This window comes from Oryctolagus cuniculus, chromosome 6 (assembly GCF_051225735.1).
Source record: "Oryctolagus cuniculus isolate XC-2025 breed Fujian yellow rabbit chromosome 6, ASM5122573v1, whole genome shotgun sequence".
NCBI classification, from domain to species: Eukaryota; Metazoa; Chordata; class Mammalia; order Lagomorpha; family Leporidae; genus Oryctolagus; species Oryctolagus cuniculus.
In genome coordinates this window covers 124,258,573-124,275,784 of record NC_142872.1, presented here as the reverse complement: position 1 = coordinate 124,275,784, position 17,212 = coordinate 124,258,573, and the positions used below count along the sequence as shown (strand labels likewise).

At 44.5% G+C, this 17,212-nt stretch overlaps 2 protein-coding genes across 3 annotated transcripts in view; one reads left to right on the top strand and one right to left on the bottom strand.

Moving 5' to 3' along the window:
* Window positions 1–4,490, bottom strand: part of POP1 (POP1 ribonuclease P/MRP subunit) — a 40,291-nt gene extending 35,801 nt beyond the window's left edge. Inside the window, exon 1 of one of the 2 annotated variants that reach the window (XM_008255786.5) lies at window positions 4,359–4,490. The gene's annotated coding sequence lies outside the window, so the exon portion shown is untranslated. The remainder of the gene's footprint in view (window positions 1–4,358) is intronic. The other variant, XM_089336367.1, reaches the window with a different exon arrangement.
* An 88-nt stretch (window positions 4,491–4,578) lies between these two features.
* RIDA (reactive intermediate imine deaminase A) lies at window positions 4,579–16,850 on the top strand. The gene is made up of 6 exons (XM_002710583.6): window positions 4,579–4,714; window positions 9,634–9,739; window positions 12,877–12,931; window positions 13,191–13,259; window positions 14,195–14,250; window positions 16,283–16,850. Exons 1-6 carry the CDS (start codon window positions 4,650–4,652, stop codon window positions 16,343–16,345), a joined length of 414 nt encoding a protein of 137 aa, XP_002710629.5. The 5' UTR covers window positions 4,579–4,649; the 3' UTR covers window positions 16,346–16,850.
* Window positions 16,851–17,212: the final 362 nt, after the last annotated feature.

Sequence of the window (17,212 nt, the reverse complement as noted above, 5' to 3'; positions counted from 1 at the left end):
ATAATATAAAGAACTGGAAAGTAATTTTAATAAAGTAATACATATTTCTGTATCTTAGTATTTCACCATCACTGTGGTACTACACGACATCACAAAAATAGAGCTTTTGAACCCAGAGGATACCCACAAGAACCGAGGCAGCAGCACAAGCTTTGGCACAATGCATGAAGATGGAGAAGAGTGCTGACGTTCGCCTCCCCATGCACCTGTCATTACCCCCAGTGCTTACTGCAGGGGCGACATGGAGACACCGGGAGGTAAGGAAGCTCAGTGTGGCAGATATTTGCCAAGCTGTCTTCAGAACATTTTAATATTGGTCTTTACGTCCTCCTCCACATGAATGCTCAGCCTCAAAGGTAAAGCAACACAGATGTGGAGAACTAGTGTCCCAAAGAGGTGACAATGCCACGGATGACAGAATTTTCCATACTGGTGAACACTACCACAAAAAGAACAGTACAAACTGGCTCTGATTTATTACAGTCCTAGAAAATTCATTCTACATTAAAGCTGCATGAATCAATGCTGTTATGAAATCTTTCTGCACAGAACAGAATGTCTAACACCTCTGTCTCAATTGTTATATCAACCAAAACACCCACGCAAACTTCTAAAATGCCCAGTAGTGATCTGCACCATTCCCACTGAGGGCCACTAAATTAACCACCACCCATTCACTAATACCAGCAGACGGAAGACTCTGTTTCTCTTTGTCCTTCTGCTTTTCAAATCAAAAAAAAAAAAAAAAAAAGAACAAAAAATTGTTTCTTAAAGTACATGGAGGGGCTGGTGTTGTGGCTCAGCAGGTTAAGCCACTGCTTGCAACATCTGCATCCCTTATCAGAGTGCCAGTTGGAGTCCCGGTTACTCGGCTTCTGATTCCAGCTTTCCGCTATTGTGCCCAGTAACATTTTGACAAAATGAATGAACATGAAAGCAAACACAAGTGATTAATATCAAGAATAGAACAGAGGTAAAAATGACTTGATTGTTAAGACTTAAGATTCCTTCTGGAAGCTCTTATTAGCCCAATCCTCAGACATCATAAGGCACATACTATATTTATTCTTTTCTGCCGCTGGAACTGTTTGGGCACCACTGCTAATCCAAAGTAGCCACTCTATTTTTAAAATTTTTATTTGGTTGAGGGGCAGAGAGACAGATAAACAGAGAAAAGGCAGGGAACTCAATCCAGCTCTCCCACATGGGTGGCAGGAAGCCAATTACTGGAGTGTACACCAGCAGGAAAAGCCAGAGCCAGTCACACCAACACGACCCAGGATTGTCCTAACCACACCTAACTACCAAGCTGAACAAAGCCCCAAACTTAGAAACATCATTTTTCAAGGTCACCCTAATCCTCTGGCACCAACCTGCCTCTGGGTCATTCTAATTCTGAGCAGAGCAAGTGTTCCCAGGGTAGTATTCTTTTTGTTGTCATTAGAAATTTAATTACTTTTATTTATTTGAAAGGAACAGTGACAAAGAGAGAGAGAGAGAGAGATCTTCCATCCATTGGTTCATTCCCCAAATTCCTCCAATAGCCAGGGTTGGACCAGGTCAAACCTAGAAGCCAAAAACTCCATCCAGGTCTCCCATATGAGTAGTAGGGACCCAAATACTCGAGACATCATCTACTGCCTCCCAGGGGGCCCACTGGCAGGAAGCTGGATCCACTGATCCCAGGTACTCCAATATGGGATGTGGGCATCCCAAATGGCTGCTTAACCTGCTGTGCTACATTGCCTGCCCCTTTTCTACAAACCTTTTGTTTTTTTTAAGATTTACTTATTTCTTTGGAAGGCAGAGTGACAGAGAGAGAGAAATCTTCATTCCCCAAATGCTTGCAACAGCCAGGGCTGGGCCAGGCCAAAGGCAGGAGCCAGAAACTCCATTCAGGTCTCCCACATGGGCTGCAAGAATCCAAGTACTCAAGACAACATCCACTGCCCCTTGCCTCTGCCCACCCCAGGCACATCAGCAAGGAGCTGGATTGGAAGCAGAGCAGCTGGAACACAACTCAGCTATGGGATGCAGGTGTCCCAACCCTCAGCTCTGTGCCATGACCCCTCCCCAACACCTTCCTTTTGTTTTTGAGTGCTCCTTACTTAAAAAGATGGTATGGTGAATTTAAAAACCACCTCTAACTACCAGTTAACTACGTGTAACAAGTTTTGGAATACCCAATATGTGGCTGATAGTTTCCTGCTGTGTACTAACAAACTAGTGTAAGGATGTGATCTCTCTCCTTAATTTAGCCATCTTAGGCAGCTAACAGTGAGAAGGGGACTTCAAAAGATCATTGAAAATAGAATTAAAAGGTAAATTTAAGAGGCCAATGTTTGGTCTCAGCAGTTAAGATGCCCACATTCCATAAGAGGTCTGAGTTCCAGCTCTAGCTTCTGATTCCAGCTTCCTACAAATATGGACCCCGCTTCAGAGGCAGTGCGTGATGGCTCAGGTGCCTGAGTTCCTTCACCTGCATGGGAGAACCAGACTGGGTTACTGGCTCCTGCTTCAGCCCAGGCTGGGTCATTGCTGGCACCAGCAGATGGCAGCTCTCTCTGTGTCTTTCTCTGCCTCTTGAATAAATATTTTTAAAAAGATAAATTTGATGGCCAAAATTTTCAAATCTATGCACAATAGTATTTCTTAACACACATTTTCCACAAACTTTCTGAATACCCCCTCATATGTGCCAAGCACCATTCTACATGCTTACTTTTTTTTTTTTTTAAGATTTATTTATTTATTTGAAAGCCAGAGTTACACAGAGAGGAGAGGCAGAGAGAGAGAGAGAGAGAGAGAGAGAGAGAGAGAGAGAGAGAGAGAGAGGTCTTCCATCCGATGGTTCACTCCCCAAATGGCTGGAAGCCAGGAGCCAGGAGCTTCTTCTGGGTCTCCCATGCATATGCAGGGGCCCAAGCACTTGGGCCATCTTCTACTGCTTTCTCAGGCCATAGCAGAGAGCTGGAAGGGAAGTGGAGCAGCCAGGTCTGGAACCAGCACCCGTATAGGATGCTGGAGCTTCAGGCCAGGGTGTTAACCCGCTGTGCCACAGCACTGACCCCTCTACATGCTTATTCATTTATTCACCCACTTCTCACAATTCAGCAAGGGGGTACTATATTATCCTCACTTTACAACTGAAGAAACTGAAATACTGAAAGGTTAAATGCCACCCCTCCACACACAGGCCTACTAAGCTTGCGATTGTGCTGGGATGCAAACCAGGTAGTCTGGCTCCATTTACTGCCCTTAAAACACAAAACAACCAGAGAATAAGACCACATATAATAAAATGGTAAAAATCTGCAGTTTAGCACAACAAAAATCTGGACAAGGAGGGGGAGGGGTGTGTGTGACTCAGCAGGAAAAAAAAAAAAAACAAAACAGAACAAAACAGGATTTCAGTTGGAATTTGGATCTACAGGGAAGAAAGAGTACCAAGGACTCTACTGGGTGAGTTCAGGAGGACAACCTGGGCCTGGTACGGGAACAGAGTACAAGGCAAGGGGATGTGAGGTCTTTTATTCCAGGCTGAAGTCGTAAATCAATCCAAAAGATCCTGCGGTTCTTGAATCTCAGGAGGAACTCCACAACTCTAACAGGAGGTAAGGCAAAATGTGAGGGAATAAAAGGGATTGTCCTGTATGGTGTCGTGGAAGCAGGCGGGACGTGGGTCTCATCTTTTCTAATGCTGCATCCCCAGACCCTGGAAGAAGGCCTTGCACACAGTAGACGCTCAATACTTACTTGCTGAACACGCACACCGCATAAAAGGAGTGAAGCGCACCGACAGCACAATGTTAACGAGACACGAGATGCTTAGCCACGTAGCATCCCCTCTCATACAGCGTGACCTGCCCAGAGACCAGCCACGGGGCCGCGACCGAGACCAAGGCACCATCCTCCCTCTGAAGTCGGATCCCAACCGTGAGGGCTGTGTTCAAGTCAAAAGAGAACTGGGGAAGCCGGAGCATTCCGGAGAAAGGAACTGGCGAGCGGCGAGGAGCTGCACACCGCCCAGAGCGCCGCGGGGTCCCCTGGACGACCCACCCCGTCCTGCAGGCTGGCAGAAGACGCGAAGCAGGCCCACTCCCCCGACGGCCGACGCGCGGCGAGGCCACGAGGGGCAAAGATAGAAGCAGGGGGCTCCGGCGCATGGACTCAAGAGGGTTCCAGGCGGGGAACAGGGGCCCCGGGCGCAGCCTCCACGGATCCAAGATGAGTCGAGCCGAGGCTTAGAGGACTGGCGAGCAGCCGGGTCAGGGCGCCGGCGCCGGGCTCGAGGCTGCCCCACACCCTGGAAGACACAAACTCGTGGACCCCGGCAGGCACTCGCCCTCACGACCTACCTGCCAGACGCCGTAGGGTTCCCGGGTCAGAATGACAAGGTCCTGCCGCAGCCCCACCGAGAAGACGCGCGCGGCAGGCGGGCCCAAAGGCGCATGCGTCAGCCTGGCCGCTTCCTCCACGTGGCCTGGAGTCGCGCCGAGACTACAGCTCCCAGAATGCCGAGCGCACGCGGCCCCGGGCGAGCGCCCTGGGAGCTGAGACGCTGCCCCGGGGCTGGTCAGTCCGGTTGGTCTGGTGCTGGCGCGGGAGCCGCTGCTTCCAGACGAGCTGCGCGAGAACACGGACTAACCATGTCGTCCCTGGTCAGAAAGGTGATAAGCACTGCAAAAGCCCCAGCGGCCATTGGTCCCTACAGGTAATGTGTCTTGTGGGAGGGGAGCACCAATAGACCCCGGGGGGCCAGGGTCGATGACTTGCAGCTGGGGTCCCTAGGGTCGAAGCCCAAGTGAGCCTCGGGGTTCTGCAGGCCAACCCCATCAAACACGCGAGGAAACAGGCCATGCAGCGCAGCCGGAGACTCCCCGGCGAGTTGGGAGCCCCAAGAGGGTGGCCCCGGAGCCCGCGCTGCGGGTCTTTGCCCCTGTCCCGGGAGTCGTCGCTCCAGAACCCTCTGGTTTTTACAGCATAGAAATGGCGCTAGAGTTTATTAATTCATTGCCCCTGCTGATTTCCCGCTAATAAAACATCAAGAACTTGCCCAAAGCGCTGTGTAGATCATTTTCTAAAATTGCCCTGCACGCTCTTGCTAAATGTATGTGTGTTGTCCGAGACGTCTACCCTGGGTGGGTGTATTTCTGACCAGGGCCAGAGGAAGAAAAAGATTTTTAGAAAGATTCTTGTTGGAGGTAGGGAGACCTTGAGCTGGGTTCTGAAGGCTGGGTTTGCCATTTATAGTAGTTTGGTTTATAAATTAATTATTTAAGGGCTTTTTGGGGAAGCCATGGGGTAAAGGGCATTCCTGAGAGGGAATGACTGGATTGAGACATGAAGGTGGAAGGAGGAATGGCATAAAGATTTGCAGAGGAAGTTTTAGTAATTCCGGTGCCATTTTTCTTTATTCCTTTTTTTTTTCTTAACCAAATCTTTGGACCACTTTTAATATATTTGACACATTTCTTTGAACTGGCTCCTTCAGTTTAACAAATTAATTTTGAAAGGAAACTTCACAACAGTGCAAAACAACCCAACAAGTAGAAAAGAAAAATTAAAAAGTGTTATTAAAATTCTGGCTGGATACTGGGGCCTACTTTCTCTTAAAGCTTACGTGTCTTTTTTTTTTCTTTTTTTTTTTTTTTTTTTTTTTTGACAGGCAGAGTGGACAGTGAGAGAGAGAGACAGAGAGAAAGGTCTTCCTTTTGCCCTTGGTTCACCCTCCAGTGGCCGCCATGGCCGGCACACTGCGCTGATCCGATGGCAGGAGCCAGGTACTTATCCTGGTCTCCCATGGGGTGCAGGGCCCAAGCACCTGGGCCATCCTCCACTGCACTCCCTGGCCATAGCAGAGAGCTGGCCTGGAAGAGGGGCAACCGGGACAGAATCCGGCACCCCGACCAGCACTAGAACCTGGTGTGCTGGCGCCGCAAGGCGGAGAATTAGCCTAGTGAGCCGCAGCGCCGGCCAGCTTACGTGTCTTTAAACTTGTTTTCTTAAAAAAAAACTGGTAATTTTTTTCTCCCTTAATGTAATCAGAATTGAAGTCACAATTGCTAACATTTATTGATACTTACTCAACACTAGGCAGTGTTTGAAGTACTTTATGTGCGCAGTCACTCTTACAGTCCCCATTTTTCAGATGAAGAAATTCATGCACGCCGGTTAAATAAGTTGCTCAAGGGCACACCACCAAGTGTTGTAACAAACTTGAATTCTGGCAATGAGCTTCAGAACCCAGGTTTAGTCGTTTAGTTTGCCATCCCCTACCTAGAAAAATTGAAAGAGAATTGAAAAGGAAGAACTGGGATTTAGTATGTTTGATCCTTGAGGAAATCCTGTCGAATTGGACTTTAGATTGGAATTTTTGTTTTGGTTCTTGCAGAGTGACTTAAACTCACCTAGTTTGCTTAAGACAAGTAAAGTGGGCATAATAGCACTAGTTCATAAGATTAGGGAATTAAATAAGACCATGACCAATAAAAAATTAGATTTTAACAGGGTTCAGGTTGTGGGGGTTTCCAATGCTAAACCAAAGATATAAACTTTATTTTGTAAGAGAATGATGGTATTAATTCTGGTAGAAAGTCGGGGAGGAGAGTCAGAATAGTTAAGGGGTAATTTAATGTAAGTAGAAATCAGTCATCTTTCCTCCTCCCTCAGTCACCCAGTGGCAGCATTCAGAGTAACCCTGTTTTCATTGAGAGCAAAAGTAACTCTTAACAAAAATCAGAGCGACTGTAAGAGAGGCTTTGTCCTGGAGCCTGCTAAAAGCATGCACCGTCCACAACCTATATAGAGATACTGTGCACCCTTTGTTAGGAGAGAGTGTGACCGAGATACTCCGCTGGGCTAGGAGGCAGAGGTAACTGTGTTGGTAAAGCCGCAGGCAGAAAGCAGGGGAATCATTGCTCGAGTGTGCCAGTGCAACGAGAGAGGAGCCAAGAGCCTGCTTCGTTGCGTGGAGACTTGCCAGGGCGTTGGGCTTCCTGTGTGTTCTGTATTCAGAGTTGGTACAAGGCCACTGGAAATAGTGCTACTTTACAATATCAACATTAAAAGGAAAATTCTAACTAGTCGTATCCTGAGAACATTACTTGGACATGTTTTAAGAACCTGTTGGAAACAGTTTTATGCACAGAATTTGTAGTGAGTACACTCTGAAAATGTTGGGTTCCCTCCAAGAAGAATTCAAATAAGCTGAACTTTGAGGCCCTGGCTTTGGGATGTGTGGGGTGTTGTCAGTAATTGCTCAGCACAGCACATTTCAGGGTGTGTGAGACCTGAACCTGGAGAGATTTCAGTATCACGTTGCTGTTGCCTCGTTCCATTTTGCTGGCACACTGTCCACATGGTTGTACATTTTTGAAACATGGTATAGATGATGATGTGAGAATTATTATTAGAATGCTTTTGAAAGTGTGATCACCCTTTGGCCTGTAAGGAACACACTCCCCTTTGCACTGTTCCAGATACTCTGGAACCTAACAACTTGTCTGTGGGTAGTAGGATTCTTTGTTGTTGTTGTTTCAGATTGCTTCTCTTATTTGAAAGGCAGAGTTAGAGAAAGAGCAAGAGGTCTTCCCATCCACTGGTTCACTAACCACTTCCCATTCACTGATTCATTATCCCGCTGCGCCATAGTACTGGCCCCTAAAATAAACATTTTTTACTTGCTTGCACCAAAAGTTGGTGCAGACATTGTTGAAATCCGTGCGTAGTTTTTTTAGGGTATGCATTTTTTCACGAACCTTTTGAAGACCACTTGTACATTTCCTGTAAAAAGTTGAATTGTGTGGGCCAGGGCTGTAGTCCACCAGGTAAAGCCCTGGCCTGAGTGCCAGCATCCCATCTGGGCACCAATTCAAGTCCCAGCTGCTCCACTTCCAATCCAGCTCCCTGCTAATGTGCCTGGGAAAACAGTAGAAGATGACCCAAGCGCTTGGGTCCCTGCACCCACGTGGGAGACCCAGAAGAAGCTCCTGGATCCTGGCTTCGGATTGGCTCAGCTCTGGCCGTTGTAGCCATTTGAGGAGTGAACCAGCAGATGGAAGACCTCTCTCTCTCTCTCTCTCTAACTTTTCCAAACAAATAAAATAAATCTTAACAAAAGAATTAGTTGAATTGTTTGGCTTCTCTTGGGTATCAGTGTGCTGTGTGCTTTTTCTGTGCTAATTCTGAAATGTAGCTTCTTCATTACAGAAGAGGTCAGTTACAAGATGAAGCACTTGGCAGAGGTAAAGTGTGCCTTCAAAAGTGCATCCTTAATTGACCCCTCAACCAGCAAGGACTAATCTTTGCTGAGAATGATGACTTTTTTTTTTATATAATTTTTTTTTTTTTTTTGACACGCACAGTGGACAGTGAGAGAGAGAGACAGAGAGAAAGGTCTTCCTTTGCTGTTGGTTCACCCTCCAATGGCCGCTGCGGCCGGCGCGCTGCAGCCAGCGCAGCGCGCTGATCCCATGGCAGGAGCCAGGTACTTCTCCTGGTCTCCCATGGGGTGCAGGGCCCAAGCACTTGGGCCATCCTCTACTGCACTCCCGGGCCACAGCAGAGAGCTGGCCTGGAAGAGGGGCAACCGGGACTAGAACCCGGTGTGCCGGCGCCACAAGGCGGAGGATTAGCCTGTTGAGCCACGGCGCCGGCGAGAATGATGACTTTTGAAAGAATGTTCTTGACATTACATTTTGTTGTTGTTGTGGGGTAAGACACTTATAAGAATCACCCATTTTAAATGTAAAATCTCCTGAGTTTTGGTAAATGTAAAGTCTTGCATCCCCTGCCATCATCAAATTTTAGAGCATTTCCATCACCCCCCAGAAATTCCCTCATACTCACTTGTGGTCGATGCCCACCCTTGGCCCAAACGACAACTCATCTACTTTCTGTAGCTGTTATTCTGTCTTTTCTAGAATTTTGTACACATGTGTGTATGTTGTGTTTCGTTGGATCTATCAGTGGTTCCTTTTTTTCCTTCCTGGCTGCCATGGATAGTACTGTTCTGAACAGTCATGTGAAGTCTTTGGACATACTCGTATGTTTTCATGGATCTTGAGTTGTTGACTAAGGAATTGCTGGATTGCATGTTAAGTTTGTATTTTAAGTTTTTCAGAAATGGCCAAGCTGTTTTCCAGAGTGGTTGTGCTGTTTTGCATTCCTGCCAACAATGGAACAATGTTCCAGTGGTTCCACCTCTGTGCCAAGGCTTGTTATTATCTGTGACGTCTTTGTGTGTGTGCTGGTGTTTATCTGTGATTTGGGTTTGTATTTCTCTAATAACTGATAATGTTGAGCACCTTTCAGGTACTCCTTAACTCTTTGAATATTTTAAGTATCTGTTCAGATCGCTTGCCCTTTTTTTTATTAGATTGTTTGTATTAATGCATTATACAAGTCTTTTAGAAGATCTGTGTTTTGTAGATATTTTCCTCATCTGTGACTTTTCATGTTCTTAAAGTTATATTTTGATGAACGTTTTGAATTATAATAAAATCCAGTATCTCAACTTTTTAATTTACTGTCTGCTTTTCGTATCCTATCAAAGGCCTCTTTCAGCAGTGAGCTTGATGTCCAGTGTTTATTTCTGTATGTAGACACTCTCTTTCTTTCTGTTTCTTGCAGTCAAGCTGTGCAGGTCGACAGGACCGTTTACGTTTCAGGACAGGTGGGCTTGGACCCTTCCAGTGGAAAGCTTGTGCCAGGAGGGGTAGTAGAAGAAACTAAGCAGGTAAGTCCTTATCCACATTTGAAGTTCCCTTTCCCAGCTTTTTTTTTTTTTTTTTTTTTTTTTTTTTTTTTTGAGAGGTAGAGTTACACAGAGAGACAGAGGCAGAAAGAGAGAGAGAGGTCTTCCGTCCATCAGTTCACCCCCCACTTGGCTGCATCAGCCGATTTGAAGCCAGGAGCCAGATGCCTCCTCTCAGACTCCCACATGGGTGCAGAAGCCCCAGCACCTGGGCCATCTTCCACTGCTTTCCCAGAGAGTTGGATTGGAAGAGGAGCAGCTGGGACTAGAACCAGCATCCACATGGGATGCCAGGGCCACAGGTGGGGGATTAACCCACTGCACCACAATTCTGGCCTCCCCAGCACTCTTTAAGTGAAGAGTATTAACAATCTATAGCGATTACAGAGAAATGCCTTTGAAGCTATTCATTGCTTGATGTAGGACAGTTTTTGATTTTTAAAAGAGTTGCAAATTTGATGAATTATTTAACAACTAAAGAAGAGAGTCTACCTTTTTATTGCTGATGTGACTTTAAACCTGAATTAGCTAAATTAACATGTTCCCACTTTCACATGGATTGAGAAATTTCCCTTTCAGGGTCACTGAACTGCTGGGGAAAAAATGCAAAGTACTGCCAAAGAAGTAAAAAAAAAAAAAAAATCAACATTTTTAGAAGAGAACTATCAGAGATTACATATAGTATGCTTTTTTTAAAGGATCTTCTTTTTTTTTTTTCCTAATGTTTGTATTTCGTCTATGTGAAAGGCAGAGAGAGAGAGAGTGAGAGAGAAAGATATTCTGGTTCACTCGCCAAATTCCCACAATAGCCAAGACTGGGCCAGGCTGAGGCCAGGCTAAAGCAAGGAGTCAGGAACTCCGTCTGGGTCTCTCACATGGATGGCCAATGTAAAAGAGCCCTTATACTTGAACTGTCACCTATAACCACCCAGGATGAATTAGCAGAAAGCTGGATGAGAGTAGCTGGGTCTCAAACTGGCACTCTGATATGGGATACAGTCAGTGCAAGTGTGGCTTAACCTGCTGTACCATCATGCCTGCCCCAGTATGTTTTTTAAACTAGGGATACAGGATACACTGCTAATCTAATAAATAGAATTAAATTATAAATTAATCAGTTTACTGGATTGTTTGTAATACGCAAACCTAGAAAACACCATGACTGTCCATCCTTGAGAGAGAAAATAACCTAAATATATATCCATTGAACAAATCATGCTAGATCCATATAATTAGATAGTTGAGCATTCTACAATAAATTATTACATGATAAAACTGATATTCACAACAGCATACACAATATGCTACCATGTGTGAATGTTGGTATTTTTAAGAATATGTATGTTGGAGGCCAGTGCTGTGGAGTAGCGGGGTAAGCCACTGCCTGCAGTGCAGCATCCTATATGGCATCAGTTCAAGTCCCAATTGCTCCACTTCTGATCCATCTCCCTGCTAATGCACCTGGGAAAGCAACAGAAGGTGGCCCAAGTGCTTGGGCCCCTGCCACCCATATGGGAGACCCAAAAGAAGTTTCTGGCTCCTAGCTCCTGGCTTCTGCCTGGCCCAGCCCCAGCTATTGCAGTCATTTGGGGAGTGAACCAGCAGATGGAAAACTCTCTCTCTCTCCCTCTCTCTGTAACTCTGGCCTTACAAGTAAATTAAATAAATCTGTAAAAAAAAAATTATGTATGTTTAAGAATTGTTTATAAGCATTGACTGGAAGGAGTAGTTAGCTTGGAGGAATGAAACCAGGGAGCCAGAGAGCATATCTTTACATTGCGTGTATGTTTTTATGGCTTTGGAAACACTTTGCCATATCCATGTTTGACTCACTTTGAAGACTTTTCTTAAAAAACACAAAAGTGTGATCAGATATTATAGTGACCAGTAAAGTGGAGAGGAAGAATGAATTGAAGCTGGCTCTGTGGCGTAGTGGATAAGACTGTCGCCTGCAGTGCCGGCATCCTATATGGGCACCAGTTCAAGACCCAGCTACTCCACTTCCAATCCAGCTTTCTGCTATGGCCTGGGGAAGCAGTAGAAGATGGCCCAACTCCTTGGGCCCCCGCACCCATGTGGGAGACCCAGAAGAAGCTTCTGATCAGTGCAGCTCCGGCCTCTGTGGCCAATTGGGGAGTAAACCAGCAGATGGAAGACCTTTCTCTCTCTCTCTCTCTCTCTGCCTCTGCTTCTCTCATTGTGTAACTCTGACTTTCAAGTAAAATAAATAAATCTTTAAAAAAAAAAAAAAAAGGAATGAATTGGGAAAAAAAAATTCATTGGGGAAGAATAGACTAAAATCTGATGTTTTCCAGAAGCTAGATGTCAGATATCACTAATACTGTTTTTAGAGAAAAAAAGGAAAAAAAATCCTTTAAATCAAATTGACTTTAAAAGAAAATGTCTTAATCCTTACTAGCCCCTACTTATCCTTGAAGTGATACAAAGTAAGGAATCCCAGAAATTATTTCTGTGTCATGTTCATGGACATTGACTGAAAACTTCACCCATTTTGACACTAAGGAAGGGACTTCATCCCAGTCTTTTTTGTTGCCTTTTTTTTTTTTAAGACTGATATTTATTTTGAAAGTCAGAGTTACAGAGAGAGGGGAAGAGACAGAAAGATCTTCCTTCTGCTGGTTCACTCCCCAGATGGGCCACAATGGCCAGGGCTGGGCCAGGCTGAAGCCAAGAGCTTCTTCCAGGTCTTCTACATGTTGGCATGGGCCCAGGTCCTTGGGCCATCATCCACTGCTTTCTCAGGCTGTTAACAGGGATCTGGACAGGAAGTAGAGCAGCCAGGACACAAACGAGCATCCATATGGGATGCTGGCGTTGTACCAGGCAGCAGCTTAACCCACTACGCCTCAACACCGGCCCCACCCAGTCTTTTCACTCACAAAAGGAGACAGCCTTTTCACTGTATTTCAGAAATATTCAGCCATTAAAGGAAAACTAGGAAATACGTCACTTAAATAGAAGCATCCTAGAAAGAGTAGGGAGAATTTTCCTGTAACATCGGATGTTTAGAGAGTACTAGTAAAAGCTGCCTAACTGGATGTAATTAAAGCTTTAACTTTAGCAGCAGTGCTTTAGATCTGTCTTGCCTTGGTTCACAGGCTCTTACAAACATGGGTGAAATTCTGAAAGCTGCAGGCTGTGACTTCACTAACGGTGAGCAACTTGATGGTACTGCGCTGTTCATTTGTCTGATGTTTCCCTGGTCTTTTGGAAGAACTTACATATTCCCACTAATATATCATGCCGTATCTTTGTAAAGCTATCCTGATGGTCTGGGAAACAGCACTGCCTCTACTTATGTCTTCAGTCCCATTTAATCAAGACAGTCACAGACTCCTGAATGAGTTCTCAATAAGTAATATTTGAGACCAGACCAAATAGCGAACGCTAATGACACCATTGTCTCTTCCAGTGGTGAAAACAACTGTTTTGCTGGCTGACATGAACGACTTCACGACTGTCAATGAAATCTACAAGCAGTGTAAGTAATTTGGCTTTGTTGCTATTTTCTGTTTTAAAGAGAAATTAATCCATTAACAGATGAATGTCCATTATGAATTAAGAGCGTTGGCAATTGCTAAAGAAGTGGCATCCTGTTTTAAAAGAATTCATAAACTGAACGGAAACACACCATCTATTCCTGTGAAAAGAATCTAAGACATTTCTAAGATTCCCTAAGTTAATATACTAAAACCCTATAAGTCCATTCTCCTCTAACTTCATTTTGTTACACCTTTCATAGGCTTTTTAAGCCCTCGTAAAATTTTATGTACACAATTGGTATTTATGTTGCTATGATATTGCATTATTCTGGCTCTGTCAGAATCAGCTAGTTAGATACCAGCATATCTTTGCCCTGGTTTCCTCATATACAAATTGAGGATAATTCACTGCTACCTTACAGGGTGATTGAATCAGAACAGATGCTGGCATTTTGTAGCTGCTGAATACATGTTAGCTGTTATTATTAACACTGCTGTCATAGTGGGGAAGATGGCTATCCCTTTCGCCTGTGGGATGAGACAGAGGTATAATTTGGGGAAAACGGCATTACTTACTCTGCTGAAGAAAAGAAAAGTTTGTGAGAAAGTACATCCTTGCCAACGCTGCTGGAGACAGGAAGGTCCTTCACAGATCACTGGCTTGTAAATATCACTTTGAAGGCAAAGCCCCATTCACACCATACAAGATCAAAATGTCAGAGTCCACAAGCAGTGCATTTTTTTCCAGAAAGCTCTGACATCTATAACATTATTGACTATCATGGGAATAATATATGGCAAAGTATTTTATTGAACAAATCGGAATGTTATCTCTTTTTGTGCTTACTAGTCTCTAAAGCACATATATTCCTTTATACAGTGTAGAATAACAGTACAATGTCTGGAAACTAAAATTAAATTCTTTTAAATTCAGATTTCAAGAGTAATTTTCCTGCGAGAGCTGCTTACCAGGTTGCTGCTTTGCCCTTAGTAAGTACACTTTAAAAATGAGGATTTCTACATTGTTTTCTAAATATAATGAACTAAGCACACTGTTAAAAGAAATTGAAAAAGAAATAGTCCTGCTTTGCAGAAACTTAAAGTCTAAATGGAAACAGCCCATATTGCACACATAGAAAAAAAATTAAGAAGTCTTATAAGGCAACATATGAACATAGACATAACAGAATCAGGGTCTTTAAATTGTGAGAAAAAGTAAAACTACAGCTGTATTGGATTGTTATTTAGGGGGCTATAAATTTATGCTAGGTTTGTAAGCTCTGCAGTAAAAGTTTCACTTAGCTATTGTATAATAAACTATGTAGATATTCCACTAAAAAAAAAATCTCTAAGCCAGTGGCGCACATAGCCACACATATTTATCGCCACTCTGATTTTCTCGCTCACTAAATGCTCTTTACCTGTGCCTCTTTTTTTTTTTTTTTTTTTAAGATTTATTTATTTATTTGAGAATCAGAGTTACAGAAAGAGAGAGAGATCTTCCATCCACTGGTTCACTCCCCAGATGGCTGCAATGGCTGCAGCTGGGCCGATCAGAAGCCAGGACCCAGGAATCTTCTGGGTCTACCACATGGATACAGGGGCTCAAGCAGTTGGGCCATCTTCTGCTGCATTCCCAGGCCATCAGTAGGAAGCTGAATGGGAAGAGGAACAGCCAAGACTCGAACCAGCACCCATGTAGGATGCCAGTGCCACAGGCCAAGGCTTAACCTGCTACACCACAGCGCCAGCCCCCCCACCTGTCCCTCTTGACAGCATAGTAACCTGCCCATTAAGAAGCAGCTCTTACTGACTTCCACTTAGTATTTTTACACTAAAGAAAAGTTATCTCCTAAGCATGTCCTTTTTATCGCTTTAATTAGTTGTTTCTTGAGATGATCATGATCATCAAATTTATTAAAGTATTGGAGGGTAGCAGAAAGACCCTGAACTTGGAATCACAACATACGGATTTGAACCTCTGCTGTTCACCCTGATGGCTTAGGCTGAATTAATCAACCTTTCTATGCAAATTGTCCTGTGAATTAGTGGGAGAACATCCTTCTAATGGGGCTACTGGGGGCCTCATATGAGCCTGTATATAAAGATGCAGCTGCAGCTGTGATAGGTTCCCAGTGAACAGTCCCTCCTTTCCTTCCTTGAAAAGTTTAATGTTGAAAATACTGTCTTAAAAAAAAAAAGAAAAAAAATATTGTCTTGATGGGGCTGGTGCTGTGGCATAGCAGGTAAAGCCACTGCCTGCATTGCGGGCATCCCGTATGGATACTGGTTCGAGTCCCGGCTGCTCCACTTGCAATCCAGCTCTCTTCTATGGCCTAGGAAAGCAGTAGAAGATGGCCTAAGTACTTGGGCCGCTGCACATGGTAGACCTGGAAAAGCTCCTGGCTCCTGACCAGCCCAGTTTCAGCCATTGTGGCCCTTAGGGAAGTGAACCAGCAGATGGAAGATATCTCTCCCTCTCTCTTTCTCTCTCTCTCTAACTCTGCCTTTCAAATAAATAAATAAATGTTAGGGCCGGCGCCGCGGCTCACTAGGCTAATCCTCCGCCTAGCGGCGCCGGCACACCGGGTTCTAGTCCCGGTTGGGGTGCCGGATTCTGTCCCGGTTGCCCCTCTTCCAGGCCAGCCCTCTGCTGTGGCCCGGGAGTGCAGTGGAGGATGGCCCAGGTGCTTGGGCCCTGCACCCCATGGGAGACCAGGAAAAGCACCTGGCTCCTGGCTCCTGCCATCGGATCAGCGCGGTGCGCCGGCCACATCGCGCTGGCCGCGGCGGCCATTGGAGGGTGAACCAACGGCAAAGGAAGACCTTTCTCTCTGTCTCTCTCTCTCACTGTCCACTCTGCCTGCCAAAAATAAAAAATAAATAAATAAATAAATAAATAAATAAATCTTAAAAATGAATACTGTCTTGATGTTAGCTACATCAGTTTTGATTGGGCATTATAGAGATCTGTTGATTTGTAAAAAGCTATTGAAATATCATCTCATTCTTTTCCTCCCAGGGAAGTCGTGTTGAAATCGAAGCAATAGCTGTCCAAGGACCTCTCTCAATAGCCACACTCTGAGTGCACCTTGTGTTGCCGAGTCTGGAATTTTCACCATGCCTTTGACACATTAATTTTTATAATTGGTGTTAGAAAGTTGAGTTTGGCTAAAATATCCAAAGTTATTATGGAGATACCTTGTTAAGTGGGAGAGTTGAACAAGAATTAAAGATTAGATAATGAATCCAGTTATAATGCCATAAAGTCCACTTACGTACTCATGTTAATGAGGGAGAAGGGACACGCATACCTAGTTACTCAAATCCATGGAAGTAAAGGGGAATAGTAGGTGAGAATGATGAGTTGTTATTCCTGAGAAATGATAAAGAATGTATCTAATTCACTCAAGCCTATTAATTTATCATGTGAAATATTTAGTTCTAATGTCAGACATGGGATTCTACTTGTACTTGAGTATAATTAAAATATTAAAATTTGAATGATAGAAACAAAGGAGAAGACAGTGGACCAAAATTTTATATAGGTAGTATTTTTCTAATATAAATAAAATAAACTTGCATATTTCCCTTGGTGTGCTTTTTTTTTTTTTTTTCACTTTTTTTCTTTTTAAGATTTATTTATTTGAGAGGCAGAGTTACAGAGAGAGGGAGAGACAGAGAGAGATAATCCATCCCCTGGTTCACTCCTCAGATAGCCAAAACAGCCAGAGCTGGGCCAATCTGAAGCCAGGAACCAGGAGCTTCTTCCAGGTCTCCCAGGTAGGCACAGGAGCCCAAGGACTTGGGCCATCTTCTGCTGCTTTCCCAGGCACATTAGCAGGCAGCTGGATTGGAAGTAGAACAACTAGGACTCAAATTGGCGTCCATATAGGATGCTGGCATCACAGGCGGCGGCTTAACCCACTACACCACAGCACTGGCCCCCAGA

Bases quoted from the DNA above. Each gene is read 5' to 3' on its own strand.
- RIDA (XM_002710583.6), top strand. From the start codon at position 4,650: ATGTCGTCCCTGGTCAGAAAGGTGATAAGCACTGCAAAAGCCCCAGCG. The intron at 12,932-13,190 runs GTGAGCAACTTG...TGTCTCTTCCAG, and splicing joins AGGCTGTGACTTCACTAACG to TGGTGAAAACAACTGTTTTG. The intron at 13,260-14,194 runs GTAAGTAATTTG...TTTTAAATTCAG, and splicing joins CAATGAAATCTACAAGCAGT to ATTTCAAGAGTAATTTTCCT.